This window comes from Ambystoma mexicanum, chromosome 8 (genome assembly GCF_040938575.1).
Source record: "Ambystoma mexicanum isolate Mex_15411 chromosome 8, UKY_AmexF1_1, whole genome shotgun sequence".
In the NCBI taxonomy this organism is placed as follows: domain Eukaryota; kingdom Metazoa; phylum Chordata; class Amphibia; order Caudata; family Ambystomatidae; genus Ambystoma; species Ambystoma mexicanum.
The window spans coordinates 71,466,581-71,486,916 of NC_090929.1; the positions used below are offsets into that span (position 1 = coordinate 71,466,581).

General features: G+C 49.6%; 1 protein-coding gene across 1 annotated transcript in view; it reads right to left on the reverse strand.

The window, feature by feature from the left end:
* Positions 1–4,583: 4,583 nt before the first annotated feature.
* The window catches only part of SETX (senataxin), a 1,477,926-nt gene continuing 1,462,173 nt past the window's right edge, over positions 4,584–20,336 (reverse strand). The window contains exon 25 of the mRNA XM_069609306.1: positions 4,584–6,230. Coding sequence (XP_069465407.1) covers positions 5,454–6,230 — 777 coding nt within the window. The 3' untranslated portion in view covers positions 4,584–5,453. The remainder of the gene's footprint in view (positions 6,231–20,336) is intronic.

Consider the following 20,336-nt stretch of genomic DNA (forward strand, 5'->3'; position numbering starts at 1 on the left):
TCCATGGCACATGTTCCAGTTACCTGGTGGGGCCGTTCCATTAAGATTTAGAGTGAGTGAACTAAGCTTTGGTGTAGTGTACATTTCGATACATCCTGTGCCCTCAAGAGCATTCAGACTTTGAACTGGCAGTAACATTGGCAGGAGATTGTTTAAAGATGCAAGAGTTTGAACAGGAAAATGTTTGAGTGGATGCGGAAACTGTACATAATGCCTGTAAAAGCGTGTGCAAAGTGATGTGGGCATTGCACTGTGCATGCAGAGCTTGGGTACGCACTTTGGTACGGTTCAAAGAGGAAGCAGAGCAGCGTCTCTCCCGAAGAATTACAGTGCGCGACCAGCAGCACAGTGGAGGGGTGAGCACAAGGTCTCATTCCTCTCAGAGTTGGGGGAAGGCTTGCATGCCGGGTTACATCAAGTGATCTTGAGGAAGGACTGTATTTCAATTAATTCAAAGCGTGCGCACAGCCTGGAAAGGGCAGTTTAACGCAAGAGTACAAGTGCTTCTTTTCAAATCTGAAGACAAACACACATTGCTCAGCCTGAACTATCTAATAACATAATGCAGTGTGTTCTGGGCTAAAGCAAGAGTCAACATGAAAATGTTATTGTAACTGGACTTCTACCTAAGAAAAAGTTGGTTCAAGTTTATAAACAAGGTGCAAACATTTGCACCCCTTTAGGAACAGTTACTTCTATTCCAAGAAAGAGTTTAAAGATATTCTAGTGCAAATATACCTCTATCAGTAGAAATGAAAAAGGAACTATTTGCATTCTTCCTGGTGGAATATTAAAAAGGCAAGATGTATTCTTACCTCTTGGAAAAGTGGCAGAGGTTTTCAGTACCAGTAATATGGAGAAAGTGAGGAGTGGGAAAAAGAAAGAAGAAAAGTCTTGTCATTTTGGTGCCATCTCGTATCGGGTCTCAATTCCAAGAGAAGGCAGATGAGGGACTCCGGTTTATTATTTTGTCCCATTCGCCTTTCCATTAGGGTTGACGAATACATAGCCTGTTTAAATTAGGGCTGTGTGTTAGATGCTCAAAAAGGTCTGTGGGGTCAGCAGCTCCTGCGGTTTTCTTCTGGATCCTGACACACCGTGCCTTTGAGAAACGTAGAGGTAGTCTTTCTGCTTCTCTGCACTCCATGACCGAAAGTAATGGCAGAAAAAAAAAACCAGTGAGGAGGGTGTCTACTCCCTCATACACAGTTCCTAAAACAGTAATGTCAATGCCTCACGTGTTCATGAACAAGTTGCTACTCTTCAGCCAGCCATAAGATAGCGGAATATAAAAAGCATGTCAATCTAAAACATACGCAAGCTGAAGCGAAAGTAAATGGGGGCCCCAACATGAATCTTAGGGTGCTTGGTGGTGGACAGGATAGGAAGAAAGAGAAAACAAGGAGATGGACATCTTCACTTTCAAGAAGAGCCGAAGTAATTTGTTGCCTTCTTCAGCCCCAACACATTTCATTATTCTCCAAAGGAGCAGGACACAAACAACATTCCTATTTGTTATGTAGAATTTCATTTTTGGTCCCCACATGCGAGTGCCCCAGCACTTTTTGCTGGACTCCTGGATTGTTTTATCAGTTCCCCTGAGTGATTGGAAACCCTTTTCCCCACTCAGTCTTTTACTCCATCTCTGGGAAACCTTTTCAACCCTTTTGGTTATATCTTTTTTGGAGTAATGCTTTCCTCCACCTTTTAAAGGTATCTGCAATTGCATCACACAACACTTTCTGTGCAGTGTTGCTGGGATTTCTTCGAGTTGCCCTTTTTATTTTCCTTGTGATAACTACTGTTTCCAAAAATAGGGGGATACATGTTATCCTACTTACTGTTATTTTGTGGAATCAGCACACGCCACCTTATGTGGAGTGCTGAGGGGACATAATGTATCCCTTTTCCAATTCTGCTGTCATTTTCTAGTTACAGTGACAGGTTCTTCTGAGTGGCTGGTGGCAGATGATATTTTCTACCAATTTTTAGTTCAACACGCAGCTGTGGTAAGGGACACATGGGTCACCATTGTACTAAAATGGTGCCTGTCTTTTTTCGCCAACTCTTGATGACTTGTCCTTTCTTGAGACGCCTTCTGTCGTCCTGGGTGGGGAAGGTCCCACTCACTCTTGCCTTTGCTGGGCTCCAATTGGGAAGCCTGCCAGAGGGTGCCAGCCTGTCTGGGAGGACAGGAAGCTGGAAGTGCACTGTAACTCTGCAGGTCTTTGTCCTCCATTATGTCTGCCTGAATCCAGTTCTTACTGGAAGGCTGTGTCACCTTGGGACAGTCAACACGCAAAGTTTGAATGTGGCATGACTGCTGATTGGCTGGGTTCCTGCATGAAGGCTGGCCCCTGGAGCAGAAAGAGAGTCGACCCATGGAAACGAAGAATTTGAGGAAGAAGAAAAAAGAGGATGTCTACAGCTGCCTCCAGCGACCGGCAAGCTGACTGAGTGACCGCTGCTTTTTTCCAGACCAGTCTTGACAGGGAAGATCCAGACCGGACACCTTCCTCCCTTGGCCTGGTGGGCCTAACCAGTCTAGAAACAATCTGGGGTTCGAGCCATCCCATGAAGTGCTGCGACCTTCCAGGCCTGCAAAACCCGAATACCATGGGGCCTCTGGAAATGCAGTGGTGCATCGTCCATTCAAGTATTGTTCCGGCTGCAAGCGTGAGGGCAGCTTCCTGAGCCTACAGAGACTCCATCCTGATCATAGAAGTCCCCTCAGAAGAGTCAAGGACCGAGAGAAAGAACAAAGGCTGCCGGGTGACAACCATTGCTACTAAACAGCCTATTTTAAGCCTCCACAACCAAGTGCCGTGAAGATAGTTCCCTTGTGCAACCCTCTTCTCGCACACAGGTGTTGCCCGTTTTCTTGATTCTTCTACTCTGTCCTCCCTTAACCCCCCATCGCGCCTCCCTCCAGCCTACTGCTGCAGGAGACTGTCCTGATAGATTCTGGTTTCACCATCAGCGTCTTGTGGCCAAGACTGGATTTGACCTTTATGAACTTCATTGATTCACGGTGGCCCTGAATCATGCTGTTCCCATCTTCATCTTGTATCCAGGCTTGCAACATTATGGGTTACTACTGACTTCTGTAATTGTATTCGCTCTTCCCTCTTGCTTCTCCACTCTTTTTGACTGCTCACACTCTGTTCTCTCCTCCTCTCCCTTTTCCCCCCATCTCCTCCCCTTAGTTTCTTCAATGCACTTTATCAGAATTGTCCCTGGACCTAGTATGGTAGCAACCTACTCCGTCTCCTCCTCCCTCCCCTTACTTGTTCTTTTCCTTCCCACCTCCCCGCCCCAGCACTACCAGAAATGTCATCAGGCCTAGTACGGTATTCACCTGTCTGTTTCCATTTCCTTTCCACTCTCCCCCTCCCTTCCTTATCTATGGCTTAGCTCTTGCACCATCTGAAATGTCGTCAGGCCGAGTACGATAGTTAATTTCACATCCTTACTGTTCATGGCCTGTAAGAATACCATTGAATTTTTCCTTGTTCCCTCCCTTGCCTTGAAGCACTTTGAAAGACATTGTGTATAGGCGCTATATAACTAAACTATCATATCATAGTGTGCTCGGCATCCCTCAGACCGAGTCAGACAGTCTACTCCTGCCAAAAGTTCTTCATCCAGCCACCAAGGCAAGATACCCGAACTGGTGATGCTGTCGTCTTACCTTGGGGACCCGCTGGTGACATCACTCTTCATCAGAGAAGGTACTGTGTAACTCCTTGGTATGTACCTAGGTAGTTGAGTTGCTGTTCACTCCTCCTCCTGAGCTTCTTGAGTCACATTGCGGTGGACGACCCAACTATGTTCTCCCATGCCCAAGGACAGATGTCCTATGGCCCAACATCCTTCAGGTGGCCTACCCTGTCCCCCTGAACCCTTTGAATCAAATGTGTTACTTTCTACAAAAAGCATCACCTGTGCATTTGACAACTTTGACAGCATCTGCCTTCCTTTGTTATACAGCCCAACGGTTACTGGTCCCCCATCTGACGTTTCAGACTCTTTCCCCAGATAGGGTTGGAATTCTAAAGAGAAGGCTTTCCTAGAGTTAACCTACCAGTATTGTAGTTTAGTAAATGTTGGTTAACGTATGATTGACTAACCTGAAACTAATCTTGTACTTACCTGATTATCATCTAAAGATCTACTGTTTGAAATCAGTATTGCTACAGAAAATATATAGTGTATATATCCATCTGTGTGAACTGTTTTTACTTACCTGAATTGTTTTCAATCTAACCTTGCCTAGCATATATAATAACCATATTTTTATAACTACAGTGTTTAAGTGTTTTCTTGACTGTATGTGTGCTCAAAGTTCTTTGTGCTCAACTACACCCCTCCTAGACTAAGACTGGCTGCTCAACCATAGCTACCAAACCTTTTGGGTAGTTCAAGCCTAACCTAAGAGCTGGTGCCATGTACACTTAGGAGTGAGCCTTCTTCAGTCCTACCATAGGGGGACTTTAGTTGACCTCTCCAACACTATTGTCCACCCCATAGCTTTGCTTGGCCAAAAGCCACATCACTCAGCAACAAAGAGGCAAACCAAAAAGAAAAGGTGAATTGTACATTTTATTGTAACATACAGACAGAACACAGGCTCTGGAGCAGGGCTATTTTCTGGTGCAGGGTGACCAGCCACCGTTGATATTGCAGAAACGAGGAGCTCAGGACTCAAATTCATCTCTCACCATGTGATTATTTCTGGTCATAACCAATGATATGAGACAATATTTTCTTTGATTGCAGAGAACCTGGACATATGTATGCAAGGCACTAGTGTGAAGATTATTACCTTTATTAAGGAGAGGTAGTCACGTCCCTGAGTTGCTGTGTCCAAAGTGCTCTATTGTATGGGGGACACAGGAACTGGATGGGATCTGCACACACGCCCCTCCACAAAGTCTGCTCCTCTTGATACAAAAAGAACAGGACTAGCCTTGAGACCGCCTCTATGTTACACTGCCCACCAGCAGAACGCCTCCATCTTGAAAATGTCCTACTCAAGCAGGGGCGAACAGGAAGTCAACTCTCAAAATCTAAAATAATGCTTTTGTAGTTTTAGCTGTACAAATATAATACATACATTATTACATGTAAACAAGAACATGCAGCTCTTCCAATAAGCAGCCAGCGTCTCTACTCTGGCTAAAATTACACAGAGTGGGGTTTCATCTGGATTGGGTGACTCATTTGTAGAGGCAAGGCGATTTGGTGGTTGATGAGCCTCAGGGTCGGCCACCTCCTGGGTCCAGTTACCAAAGCTTACCTGTACCTATGCAGTGCAGAGAGTTAGGCAATTAGCACAGCTGTACCACCCCCTTCTGCAGCTCCATAAACACAACCCTTACTCCCAGTGCCACAGTTGATACCAAGGAACGCCAGCATTCACAGTTCCCACATTTCTATTTTTGTTTTTATTGTTAGGGATCATAGTTCGATGTTTTTCGTCGTTTAGGATCTTCTCTCGGGTGCGAATATTCTCGCTTTCTGCTCCCATTCCGGTTGTCCCTGTGCCTGTCCCACTGTCTATTTTCAGTGTTGCCCATCCAGTTACCATGTCCTTGGCCTGTACTGGCCTGCCAGGATCCACTGCTGTCTGCACTTCTACTTCTGTTGCTGGTTGAACTTGCATTTGGATTCCGGCTAGACGTACTTGAGCCTACTGCTGATCGATGGGGAAGGATTGAACTAGTCTGGGCTGTGGGGTGCCCAGTACCTGGTAAAGTGTTCCCTAGTTGGCTGGAATGAGGGGCGGAAGCAGAGGCCTCACATTTACGGGCCAGGCGGGGGTCCCGTGGTCGTTCCATTGGAGCAGATAGGACTGGGATTTGCATGGGTTCTGTGCGGGCAGTACTTAATGGAGCCGCAGCTGATGTCCACTTTGACTCCAGAGGCTGCTGCACTGGTTTAGGTTGTGGACCAACAGGCCGGTGAGCAGGGAGAGGTGGTGGAACAGACGAGAACTGATTTGAGCCATTGGTGGCCTCCTTCCTCTCTGTCCGTGGTGGGGCACACTGTGGTCTGCTGGTTCCCTGCTGTTTGGCTTCGCTGGTGCTGGGAAAGGAGTGGCTGCGCATGAATGATGGCTTCAGCTTCAGTATTTTAGTGACATCTTTAGTGTAGTTTTCTTCACGGGTTTTAATGATTGCGCCTCTTTTCTGCGCATCCTGGATCAGCTCATTCCAATCTCTATTCTCCTAGAAACAGTCAGAGCAAAAACAAGGTTTAAGTGCATGAAAGAGAAGAGGCCAGGCGCAAAACAATCGCACATGATTTTAATCCAATAAACACATGTCAGGAAGCATGCCCGGCTAGCACCACTAACTCACAGAGCTAACTCAAGCCCTAGCCCCAAGGTAACGAAAGATACTGTCAGAGGCATCAGGCGGGTAAGGTTAGGCCTAGAACAAGGATTCATAGTGCTGGTAGTACACATAAGTATGTGGGTGGTGACTTTGGGTGCAAAGTTAAATGGCTGTCAGTTTTCCTTAATGTTTTCGCTTAGAGATCTACCGAGTTCAGTGTTCAAAATGTAGGATTGGCCTTGAACCCAGGCCAATAGGGTGGATCGTCACAGCAGGGTTCCAATCTAGAATGTTAAGGGAAGATAGTCTTGACTGCCCATTCCAAACTACCTCTCATCACTTTCCCTTTGAATAAGCAGTCAAGTTTCTATTAGCTCCCTTAAGGCCCATCTCTTCGAACATTTCAAGCCTGAAGATTCCGGAAAGCTGTGGTGTGATCTTCAATCAACAAATCTCTGGTGGGAGCGTAGCATTTTGACAAGCATTGCAAAGTTTTTAGCATAGCAAAATCTAGAACTGAACTTTGGGTAGAGTTCATTGCGCAGCTGGTTGTGAGGAACTGTCTATGAAAAAGAATATCAAATTATTTGATCTTTGAACCTGAAAACTGCTCAGAATTGGGTAGAAAGCAACGTTTTGCAAACTGTTATTTCAACAGCTCAGCGCAGTGTAGGTCTCATATGAGGCAGCGTGCACTTTTGGGTGAAGGCAAGGACAATAACATGATATGAACTACTCAGCAGCTGAGAAGGAGTTAAGAGTAATTTTGGGAAGGCAGCTGTAATTTTGGAAGAAATTTGAGAAGTCATTTGTTTACCGTTTGCACTCGCTTTAGTAATTCGCGAGCGCGCACAAGTTAACGAACATTAGCCGCTCTACGCAGCAATTCAGTACGGCGGCGGGCGTATGAGAAAAAGAAGACCTCATGCGCAGACAATTGTTTCAGGTACAGAGAAAGGTTTAAACCTACCCGAAATGCAGTACTGAGGAAGCTCACTTGTAAATATAAACAGCAACAGGAAATTTGGTATTATGCTGTCATTTCAAGTTTAGATGTACGCGCATGCGTTCAACTACAGGCAACAGCCCACTCAGAATCTTGAGAAATGTAGTCTGAAGAGGTACATTTAGGTATTTAGGCTCACTGTTGTGAATTGAGATGTTATGGTGAAGAGAACAAACAATTGTTTAAAACGTTTTTTCACCAAAAGTGGATATGAGAACAGGAAGAAGTTTCTGAAGCTACCAAGAACAATTTAAAAGGCAGAATTTAGAAATCTGAATTTGGCAATTGAGAGTTGGAAGGTTTTGGTTTAGAAACAAACTTTAAGAAGGGATAAGTTGAATAAGTTTGTTAAAAAGAAGTTCTGGAAGGAACAAGTTACTTACCTGTAACTGTTGTTCTCCAGCATGGGTCTGGCATGGATTCACACACTCATGAATATTCCCCGTCAGGCTGGGAATCCTCGGTAAAGAAAAAAATCAGTATCAGTTTCGTTTCTGATCTGTCTTTCTTAGTAGTAACCAATCACTGATCTCTGGGTCATACTGCCCACAGCCAATGGCTGCCCTCTCCCTAAGCCCCGCCCCTGGCAGCCATCCTCAGATTTGGTAGCACGCCAAGTGGCAGTATGACCAAGTGAAGAGCCGCAGAGGGGTAGGTGGGAGGGTTCGCATGTGAATCCATGCCAGACCCATGCTGGAGAACAACAGTTACAGGTAAGTAACTTGTTCCTTCTCCAGCATGGGGTCTGGCATGGATTCACATGCTCATGAATAAAAGAATACATAACAGTATACACATGCACAGCCACGGGAGGTGGCAACAGGCTGAACATTAAGCAATACAACAACTCAACATTAAACATCTCTTACCTCCTCACCAGGCTCACCTTAAGCGAACAGGTTGCGCAGCACTGCTTGGCCGACCCTGGACTCCTCCCTGGAGTCCCGATCAATGCAGTAGAATCTTGTGAAGGTGTGCGTCGACCTCCACGTAGCAGCCCTGCAGATGTCCAGCAGGGGCACACCAGACAGGAACGCCGTGGTAGCAGCGATCGCTCTGGTCGAATGGGCTCTCGGACAGCCGGGCAGCGGTCGGTTTGCCAACCAGTGACAATGCATGATGCAGCCAGAGAGCAATCTGGAAATGGAAGTCTTCGAGAGAGCCTTCCCTTGATTCACAGACCCAAAGTTCACGAATAGCTGTGACGTCTTCCGAAAACTCTTCATGCGGTCCACGTAGAACTTCAGCGCTCTAGCTAAATCCAGCGAGTGCAAAGCCCTCTCGGCCGGCGTCAAAGGCGACGGGAAGAAAACTGGTAACACCAAGGGCTCGTTGAGGTGGAAGTCCGACGGCACCTTGGGCATGAAGGAGGGGTGCGTCCTAAGCACTACCCATGTGTCATGAAAAGTCAAGTATGGAGGCTTGCAAGATAGGGCCTGAATCTCTCCCACTCGTCGTGCAGAGGTGATGACCACGAGCATCGCTGTCTTCCATGACAGGAACTTCAAGGGCGCTGAATGCATAGGCTCGAATGGGGCTCCCATGAGCCTGGTCAGCACCACATTAAGTTCCCACGCCGGGGCAGGAGCCTTCACCGGCGGGAATGAACGGAATAGTCCCTTCATAAATTCCTTTCAGGCGATGAGACCACAAGGACGCCCGTCCCGTAGTCCTGGTATATCGGGAGATGGCAGCCAGATGTATTTTTATGGAGGCGTGAGCCAGTCCAGCTTTGGCCAGCGACAGTAAGTACCGCAGCACTTGAGGGCCGTAATCCGCAGAGGGTTAATCTTCTGTGCACAGCACCAGACAGAGAACCTCTTCCATTTATTTCCGTAGCACTTGAGAGTTGAGGACGCCCTGGCCTTTGCAAGAACCTCTCTGCAGTCAGCTGGGATATCGTACCCTCCAAACTCTAGCGCTGCAGGAGCCAGGCCTGCAAGCTCAGCGACTGTGGGTCGTGGTGTAGAATGGCGCCTCCTTCTCTGGAGAGAAGATCTGTGTCCGCCGGCAGCCTGACTGGCGGGGACGTTGACAAGTCCAGAAGGTCTGTGAACCAGACCTGCCTCGGCCACGCCGGTGCGACGAGGATCATCCTGCACCTGGACTTCTTGAGCTGGCTGATGAGGCGGAGCAGCAACAGCAATGGAGGGAATGCGTATAGAAACAGGCCGTCCCAAGGGAACGAGAAAGCATCGCCCATGTTCCTCGGCTGTGGGAACCTGCTGGCGAACCTCTGGCACTTGGAGTTCGTCGCCATCGCGAACAGGTCGATCTGGGGTTTGCCCCATCGTTGGAAGAGTCGATCCACTTGATCCTGGTGCAGTCCCCACTCGTGCCACGAGCGCAGCTCCCTGCTGAGTGAGTCGGCGATGGTGTTTTTTATTCCTGCCAGGTGGAAGGGAACCAGAAACATCCCCTGGGCGACGGCCCAGTGTCACAGATCCTGGGCCTCCTTGGATAGGGCTGGAGATCTGGTGCCTCCCTGCTTCCGTATGTAGAACATCGTGGTGGTGTTGTCGGTGAAGATCCTCACCACTTTGTCCTTGAGGGACGGGAGGAACGACTTGAGCGCCCAGAACACGGCACAGAGCTCCAAGATGTTGATGTGAAGAGACCTCTCCTCTGGGAGTCAAAGGCCTCTTGCGTGGAGATCTCTAATGTGGGCCCCCCAACCCTCCAGAGAGGCGTCCGTAGTCAACGTCTCCTGAAACGCCGGGGTTTGAAAGTCTGTGCCCGTCGTGAGGTGAGCCGGGTGCCCCACCATAGGATCGCCCGACGGAACGCCTCGTCGAGGGGGATCCTGTCCTCGAAGCAGCCCCATGCCTGAAACCAGCGGGCGTCGAGGAACTCCTGTAGCAGACGCATCCGAAGTCTGCGAAAGGGTACGCCGCCACTGGTGCCAGGCACTTGGTGAAAACCCTGGGTGCCGACTTCAATCCGAACGGTAGAGCTCTGAATTGGTAGTGGCGTCCTTGAACCACGAACCTGAGGAACTTCCTGTGCCTTTTTAGAATGGGGATGTGGAAGTAAGCATCCTCCAGGTCCAGCGACGATAGGAAGTCGCCTTCCTCCAGCTGTCCCAGTACATGCTGGAGGGTGGCCATCCTGAATTTCTGCGCCTTGATGTATTATTTTAACCGATGCAGGTCTAGGATGGGGCGCCAACCGCCTGTCTTCTTCCTGACGAGGAAGTATCTTGAGTATACTCCGGAGCCCCGGAGCCTCCTGGGGACGAGCTCGATGGCACCTTTCTTGAGCATCGCCTTTACCTCCAACAGCAGTTGAGGGACGTGATTCTCCTTCCTGGCCACGGGAGGAATTTGAGGGCACTTCTTTAGGAATTCCAGCGAGTGCCCGTTGGCCAAGGTGTCCAACACCCAACTATCGGTGGAGATGGACTCCCACACCCTGACGAACTTCGTCAGTCGGCCTCCCACTGGGGTGCTTCGGTGGCGGCCCGACCACCCGGCTGGGTCAGTCTTGCTTGGAAGCGACCTTGGCGATGACGGCGGGAACCCCCTTGCTTGCCGCAACCTCTGTAGACCTCCTGGGAAGCGGAGCGGGCCGCCTGGCGGTAGGTGGAGGAGCCACCGCTGGATCCTTTGGAGGCACCCTCTCTGCCTCCAGAGCTCCGAAAGGGCCGTCGCTGCTGAAGCACCCCAAGGGCCCGGACTCATCCACTGCCTTACCAAAGAGGTTGTTGCCGTCGAATGGCATGTCCAACACTCTGGTCTGGACATCCTGGCGAAAGTCTGTTGCCTTGAGCCATCCTCGTCGTCAGAGGCAAACTCCGTTGCTCAGTTGGCAGAATCCGGTATCGGCAATGTCCGTTGCCACCGTAATGGTGTGATCCGACGCCACCTCGCCCTCCTGCAGAATTTCTAGGGCCTCTGCCCTTTTGTCATCAGGCAGGAAATCTAGCAGGGGAGCTATCTTGAACCAGAGCTCCCTGTCGTAGCGGACCACGATCGCTAAGGCATTGGCCGCCTTAATCGTCGTCTTCTTCTTACCTTCGCTGTCCGGCGGGGAAGTGGAAGCCGCCGCGCCCGCTGCCTTCTTCTTAGCCGCTGCCGAGACGACCGAGTACGGCGTGGGCTGGGCCCTGAGGCACAAGGGGGCGGCATCGGGGACTCAGTACTTCTTCTCATACCTGCCCCTCTTGGCGGGTTTTGTGGCAGGGTTCTTGAGGACAGTAAGCTCGGATGCCCTGGTTATCATGGCGTGGAAAGAGCCAACCTCGTCGGCTGGGGACGCCCGCGCCGGGGGGGGGGGGGGATGACAACGGGATGTCTGCAGTGTCATTGCCGCCGTCCTCGTCCGTCGCCGTATCCGTCCCCGTAACCTCTCCCGGCGAGGGGGAGAAGGGGTCCACCGGCCTCGCGGGCACGAAGGGCGGAGAGGGGTGGACTCTCCTCCGCTTATTCGGAGGGTTTCCCGACGGGCCTGGTTCTGGATCCTCTGTCGGGGTCCGTGGTATCTCGTCCTTATCTCGGTACATAAGGATTGGATTGCCAACAAATTGGCCGCCGAGCTATCCTGGGGCTCGGGCAATGGCTGCGACGGACGGGATAGCCGCTCCACTGGGCCCTGTTCGTCATCCTCGTCGCTATCTTCAATCACGTCAGCAGGGACCGTCCCCTGGGATCGAACCTTCTCGAACCTCTGGTTGAGGTTTATGAACCTCTCGTTGAGGCCTATGGACCTTTCTTTGAGGCCCCTCTCGGTCTCCACCAGTTCCTCCTCAGAGGCTGATTCCGAGTCTGTAACGGCCACCGCCTCCCCCCCCCCTCTTTTTCAGCCGGGGGCTTCACAGGGGTCTTAGCGGTGGGCTGGAAAGAGGATTCCCTCCGCGGCGGCAGGGATACTCTGGGCCCAGAGGCCGTTTCCATTGGCGTAGTCTCAGCCGTCTCCGCCAGGGTCGCAGAGACCACTTCAGTAGAGGCCTTAGCCTGGTGGATCAAGGCCCTCACCACCTTAGGTGCGTCCTGGGCATTCGCCTTGGGGGGAGGGTCAACGCCTCGCTCCCCCTTCGAGATCGACCGGGTCCGCTCCAGCGGCCTACCCGGGTTCTCAGACTTCCTCTTCCCCGAACCAGAGCGCTGGCTCGTGGTCGAACGTGCCGGGGAAGTAGCGCCCTGCTTGGCAACTGAAGAGCCCGACCTTTCGGCGCTCCCGGAGCCCGCGGACTCGCGGTGCTTGGCCTTCTGTTGGGCCCCCATCGCCGGGGTGCCCTCAAAGGACTTAGAAGCCCGCTCAGACGACTTCTTCGCCTTCTCACTTGCTGTGCCCTTCTCCAGCCAGGTGGCGAGGCGTGAACGACGATCTTGTTTGGTCCGTTCCGAAAGGTTCTTGCAGAACGCACAGTCCTTCTCCACGTGCGTCTTGTCCCCATGGAGGCAGTAGAGACATTGCGAATGCTTGTCCTCCTTGAAAACATTGTACAATCCACATCCAGGGCAGTTCCTGAACAGCTTGGATCCGGGCGGGTGTCGAGCTCCCTTTGTCCTGGGCCATGTCCGTTGAGGTACGCCGCAGATCTTCCGGAATCCTCCAAGAAGTGTAAACTCGATGAAAACTTCACCCTTGAGGGGCGTAGAAGAATTCCAAAATGGGCCCCCGTTATCGGAAGTAGAAACGGTGGAGCTTGAGGCTCGATTAAACCGAAAAAATGAGAAAATCTCCTGAAAAAGTGTGAAAACGCAGTAAAAAACTCGAGAGCTAAACACGAGGACTCCCAACACGAGAGTGCGGTAAAAATCTAAGGATGGCTGCCAGAGGCGGGGCTTAGGGAGAGGGCAGTCATTGGCTGGGGGCAGTATGACCCAGAGATCAGTGATTGGTTACTAAGAAAGACAGATCAGAAACGAAACTGATACTGATACTGATTTTTTCTTTACCGAGGATTCCCGGCCTGATGACAGGGAATATTCATGAGCATGTGAATCCATGCCAGACCCCATGCTGGAGAAAGTTAAAAACTGCAAAGCAGCAAAAGTATAAAGGTTTACAATTCCCCCAGGCTAGTAGTGGAGGAGTCACAGGTACACAAAGCTTTTAAGTGAGAAAGTTTAGTAGGAATTCAAGTGTTATGGTGTATTAACCTCTTTCACTCCTATGCAGGGCGCAAGTAAGAAGCTGTTTTATCCCATTTCCCCCTCTAACTGAACTGATCTCCACTGTAATTCAGAAGTGGGGCACAGAGCAGCTGGTGAGGGACTGTGGGGTCCGGCAGCTCCTACGGAAGGCAGGATGACCTGCTCGATTACTGATAGCTAGCCTGGAATGAATGGAAGAAACCTGCATAAAAGGCGAGGCTTTTTGGCTTGGAAGGCAGAGTCAACCTCTGGACAAAGGAATGCGAAAAACGTCTTGAAGAGGCCGCCTGCTGCAACTCCTGGACCATTGGTTTGATCGGTGAAGCCCTGCTGCTGTGCTGAAACTCTAAATTTGTATTGACAGAGAAGCCCTGCAAGGAAAACTTCTCCCTTTGAGTTGTTGGGACCAATCAACTCCAAAGTAAGCCACCTGGACATCCTCCCAGAGCTGGTTGCATTTCCACTTGTTGAATTTCCACTGTCCACTGCAGTCGCTGCTGGAACCGAATAACCAGGAAGAGGAACACCAGATCATGTGCGTTGCTTTTAAGCTGGCCAAGAGCTCCAGGAAGATGATCCGGACTCCCAGGAAGCAGGACTGACCGAGCCTGAGCCCCCTCAACGGAGTGCGGGGCCCCAGATGCAAGGAAACCCCATCTCGACAGCCAGGGACCGCGGTGGTGCTATTTGCGGTAGATGCGAGGAGCTGAAACACCGAAGTGCCACTTGTTTGAAGATTGCTGGTTGCAGTCGGTGACCGTCCCATTGCAGTGTAGGAGTCCCCAGATGTCCTTCCTCATGTCCCCACGACTTAGGCCCAGGAACACCAGGATCTGCAGAGCTGCACAGGAACAGAAGCCATCTGCTACACTTTTTCTTCAACCTAAAGGTACTGAACAGTGTAACAGAACTTACCTCTTGTTGTGCAACCTTACTTGTCCTCGCTGCAGACTTGCCTTGGTTGCATCTGTAGAGTTGCTATTATCTTCTTTACCTCACAAGCCTAATCAGCTTGTGGCCTACTTTGATTTCTTCTACTCTACAAAGACCTTTTAAACATTGTGAAAGACTTTCTGCTTACCTGCAAGAAGTGCTTCAGCTCACCTTGACTTTTGGTAACGTAACATTGGCTGGCCTGGCTCCCTGAATGACTCTTCTCTCTCTTATGTGTTTTGCCTTCCTTCCAGGAAATGGTTAACTGACTTTGTATTGGTGGGTTATTTTGAAAGTACGTACCTGCTTAAGAAGAATTGTGTGAATACTTGTCTATTTCTGAAACCTCCTTTCTTTGAGACGCGTCTCAAGAATATTCTAAATGCAACAGTGATTTATTAATGTCCCCAGCACCCTAAGTATTGAAGTCACCTGAGGGTGTAGGTAGTGTCTCTGGGCCATCCCAAACGGTTATTTCCTGATTTAGAAAACTAAGAGTGTGTATTTATTGAAGTGTATTTGTGCGTTGCTTTATATTGCTCCCTTCTGAAGAAGGCTTACCATAACTGACTTTGAAATAAATTAATAATTGTTTAATCAAGAAACCTTATAAGAGTTTATTTGGATACTTGTCACTGTGAATCTCTGTGTAACTCCCCTACAGCTCACATTGACCCCTCTTGAGATGAGCCTGGCTGCCCAACACGATACCACCCTTTGTAGTACAGACTTATACCAAAGGTTGGGTTCCTATTGCCAGGAGGTCAGGGTTGTTGTAGTGCACCCAAAGGGTACTGCATACAATCTTGCCTAACATGCATGGTGATAAAAGGTGTGTATTACCCTGCCAGGGAGGGCTATGTTTGAGAAAGGAGGGGTTGAGGTTTAATGACTCCACAACAGAACATCCAATCTACTCGATTTTCAATATGGTCTAATCCTGTGTGAGATTATTATGGCTAACCCAGTGTGGTGGTCTTTAGCAATACTGATTTATACAATATCATTGAAAATCTCCATCTCCTGCAAGCTCCTAGCATCAGGGTTAGGATTGATTTTCTATACCCTGGCCTGGTGGACTGATGTATAGAAGGCCAACCTAATATAGTGACAGGTACAACTCTGGGAGCTGTAGCCAAAGCTTGTAAGGGGCCCCCCAATGAGTTCACACAGTGCAAAATCAGGGATTAAACTTAGACAATCAATTATAAAAACTATTTATTTATGGCAATATAACAGAGAAAAATGACTACTAGCAGGTAATATCACGCAACACTAATTATAGATGCATATGTACAATCACTGGAGTAGGGCAAAATACATATAAAGACCCCTGTAAAAGAAGATAAGTATTAGTACAAGCACCACAGAGATACAGTACTAGCTTCAGAAGTCCATCCCCAAGATGTGTGGGGCCTTGTGCCCAGGGTTCACCAAAGTTCCATACAGTTTTGAGAGGCTGGAAAAAATGAAGGTGGGGTCTCTGGGGTCCAATGAATAGGTCCAAGTGGTATAGGACAAGCTTCTCTAGCTAACAAAAGTGATCCCCAATGTTCGGAGTGCTTGGCGAATAAGCAATGGCAAACCCAGACTATTATAATTATTAAAGTTCCTACACGTTTAAGATGTCTTAGTTACTTACCTGTAACTGTATTTCTCCAGCATTGGTATCTTTCATAGATTCAGATGCTTGAATATTCCCCGTCGTCAGACTGGGAATCCTCGGTGATAAATTAAATAATAATACATTTTTTTTTAAAATATATATATATATATATATATATATATATATATATACACACACACACATATATACACACTGCCACCTAGCAGTGCATGTACATAGCCCATTATAGCCTATGAGCCACTTCATTGTGTAGTCCCTCCACCTCACTTTGGTCCTTTATGGCCCCAGCCAATGAGGTGGCAGGGCTTAAGCTCCGCCCCCGGCAGCCATCTTCAGATTTTGAACCGTAGAGATTACAGTATGATGGATGCCGAGCATAGGAGCAGCCTCTCAGGGGAGGCGGGCGGGCGCATGTGAATCTATGAAAGATACCAATGCTGGAGAAATACAGTTACAGGTAAGTAACTAAGACTTCTCCAGCATTGGATCTTTCATAGATTCAGATGCTTGAATAGAATACCAAGCAGTTAAAACATGCCACCATAATAAACAGATATGCATAATTACAGAAAAACATATTTCTGATCAAACCTTTACCATGCAGCAACACAACGGTTACATACTTCGGGAAAGGTGGGAAAGGAGGCTGGTCCTACCTTACACAAAGAGATGGCGGAGCACTGCCTGTCCAACTGCAGTTTCTTTGTTGGTATCTTCAGTCAGGCATTAATGTTTCGCGAAAGTATGGAGAGTGCTCCACGTGGCAGCTCTGCATATGTCTTTCAAGGCCACCCCTGCGTGGAATGCTGTTGACGCCGCCCTTCCTCTGGTGGAGTGAGCAGACGGCGGTCTAGTTAAAGGGTCGCCTTTCAACTGATGGCAGTGGGTGATGCAGGACGATACCCAGCGTGCCAGACTTTGTTTGGATATATGTTGGCCCTTGGAACGGCCAGAGAAGGAAATGAATAGCCGGTTTGAGGAGCGGAACTCCTTGGTTCTTTGCAAGTAAAACTTCAACACCCTAGAAACGTCTAGAGTGTGTAATGTCCTTTCCGCTTCCGAAGCGTGATTCTGGAAGAAGGTTGGTAACACAATGCGCTCAGTGAAGGACATCTCCGAAAGTACCTTGGGGAGGAACTTGGGGTGAGGCCTTAAGATGACGCGGTCCTTCTGGAACAAGGTAAATGGAGGTTCCGAAGACAAAGCTTGCAACTCACTGATCCTTCTGGCCGATGTGATGGCTACCAGGAAGGATGCCTTCCAGGACAAGAATTTCATATCGCATCTATGTATGGGCTCGAAGGGAGGTTGCATGAGGGCCGTTAAGACGGTGTTGAGGCTCCAGTCCGGAACTGGTGTAGGTGTAGGCGGATAAGTACGCATCAGTCCTTTCAGGAAGATCTTGATCGCTGGTAAGGAAAGTAAGGCTTGCGTCTCTGCGGTTACTGTGTAGGCCGCTATGGCTGACAGATGGACCTTGATAGAGGACAGTGAGAGCCCTGATTTAGCCAGGTGCAACAAGTAAGGCAGAATTTGATCAACCGAGGCCGTGAGGGGATCGATCGCAGAGGTCTCGCACCATTTGGAAAACCTGGTCCATTTTCTGGTGTAGGTGAGTTGCGTGGACGGGGCTCTAGCCGCCCTGATGATATCCCAGCATTCTGATGGTAACTTTAGGTGCATTAGTTTACGCTGCTCAGGAACCATGCCTTGAGGGACAGGCTCCTCGGGTCGTGGTGGAGGACCTTGCAGTTCTGTTGTGTCAGTAGATATTGATGAAATCTGAGACGAATCGGGGTTTTGCAGGATAGATGTCTCAGCGTCGGGTACCAGACTTGCCGTGCCCAATCGGGTGCAATAAGAATCAAGGAACAATCCTGTTCCTTCACCCTGCGAAGTACCCTCGACATGAGGGGAATGGGTGGGAAGGCGTAGAGGAGCTTCCCCGACCAATCCACTGAGAACGCGTCTCCCAGCGATTGGTGCTCGGGGTATCTTGACGCAAATCTCTTGCATTTTTTGTTGTTCCTGGTGGCGAAAAGGTCGATCTGCGGATGGCCCCATAAGGCAAAGATCAGTTGGGTTTGTTTTTCGTCCAGCTCCCACTCGTGTGACGCTGTGTATTCTCTGCTTAATCTGTCCGCTAGGACATTGTCCACTCCTGGAAGGTGCTCTGCCCTGATCTGTATCCCGTAGCGCAAGGCCCATGCCCATAGCTGTTGGGCCTCTTGCGACAGAATCTGAGACCTCGTGCCTCCCTGCTTGTTTGTATAGTGCATGGAGGTTGTGTTGTCTGTCTGGACTGTAAGAACTTGACCAGCTATAACCGGTAGGAAGGCTTTCAGCACCAACCTTACGGCCCTGAGCTCCAACACGTTGATGTGGAGTTGGGACTCTTGTGCCGACCAAGATCCCTTGGTTTGGAGGTCCGCAAGATGAGCGCCCCAGCCTGATAAGGAAGCGTCCGTCCGCAGCAGGAGGGTCGATGTCGGTGCTTGAAACGGCATTCCCTGTAGAAGATTCCTCAGAGCGTTCCACCATCGAAGGGCCTTGTGCAACGTCGATGGAATCTGGACAATGTCTTCCCAGCATCCGAAAGCTTGTTTCCATTGGTGGTCCAGAGCTTCCTGAACCGGCCTCATGCGAAGCCTGCAGTTCGGTATGAGGAATATGCATGATGACATCATGCCCAATAGGGATTTGTAAGAGCGCACAGATTTTGTCTCTTTCTGTAGGAAGTTCGAAGTTGAGCGTAGAATCGCTGCTATTCTCTCTGTGGATGGTCTCACTCTGGGAATGCTGGAGTCGAGCTCGGCTCCCAGGAAGAGAGCTACCTTGCTGGGGACGAGGCAGGACTTCGTCTGGTTGATGGAGAAACCTAACTCTTTTAGGAGGTTGACCGTCCTTGACACTGCCGAACGAGCCTTTGCAGCTGAACTTGCCTTTATCAGCCAATCGTCCAGGTATGGAAAAACGTCCGTTCCTGCTCTCCTGAGACTTGCCGCTACCGGTGCCAGGCATTTCGTGAAAACTCTTGGTGCCGATTTTAGGCCGAACGGAAGCACTTGAAACTGAAAGTGGAGCCCTCCCACTGTGAACCTGAGGAACTGCCTGTGTGCTGGATGGATCGGGATGTGGAAATAAGCATCCTCCAAGTCTAAAGTGGCCAAGAAGTCGTGCTTGTTTAACCAAGGTAGCACCCCTTGTAGAGCCACCATCTTGAAAGTTATGCGCTTGATGAACTTGTTGAGCGCCCTCAGGTCCAAGATGGGTCTCCATTGACCGTTTTTCTTTCTGACGAGGAAGAATCGGGAGTAAAAACCTTTTCCCCTCTGAGAATAAGGAACTGGTTCTACTGCTGCCTTCTGGAGCAGTTTTTGCACTTCGGACATGACCTGTTTTAGCATATGCACTCTGCGAGATGTTGGAGGCAGGGAAGGAGGTTGGTCCAGAAATTCTAAGGTGTGACCCTTTCGGATCACCTGTAACACCCATTTGTCCGATGTAATTGACCGCCAGCGCTGGAAAAACTGGCTCACCCTTCCCCCCACCGGGGCGTGGCGAAGGGGGGGGGGGGGGAGATTGGTCGTCAGTTCTGCTTGCCTTGCTACTTCCCTTGGGCGGAGCCACGTCTGCCTCTATGGGCGTATCTGTTGGATGACTGATATTTATTGCCTTGGTACGTGCCGCCTTGTGCTTTCTGACCATAGGAGGAGGAACGACTGTATCCCCTGAATTTGGAAGATGAACCTCTAAAGGGACGAAAAGACCGATGGTCCTTACTTTTGTCCTTTAAAGAACTGATGGCTCTGGCTGTGTCAGTGTCTGTCTTGATTGCTTTCAAATGGTCGTCTATCTTTTTCCCAAAGAGATCTTGACCGTCAAATGGCATGTCCAGAATCTGCGCCTGAACTTCAGGTCTAAAGTTAGTAGCCTTCATCCAGGCCTGCCTTCTGAGCACTGTACCGTGCGCCATCTGCCTGAAGCCTGATTCGGCCACATCAACTGCCGCGTCGATCATGTGATCCGATGTTGCTTCACCATCCGCGATAATGGATTTTGCCTCCTCCTGGAGCTCCGGTGGTAATTGTTTCGCCAAGTTAGACATGCGGAGCCAAAGCTCGCGATCGAATCGTGCGGTCATGGCCAGTGCATTACCCGCTCTGATTGTAAGTGATGCAGAGGATGAAACTTTCCTGCCCATGGCTTCCAATTTGCGTCCGTCCTTATCCGGTGGAGCCGACAAAGGTGAGGAGGGGTTGGCGAGTTTCTTTCTGACCGCCACTGTAATAACTGAGTCCGGTTTCGTATGACCCCTTAAACAAAGCGGTGCC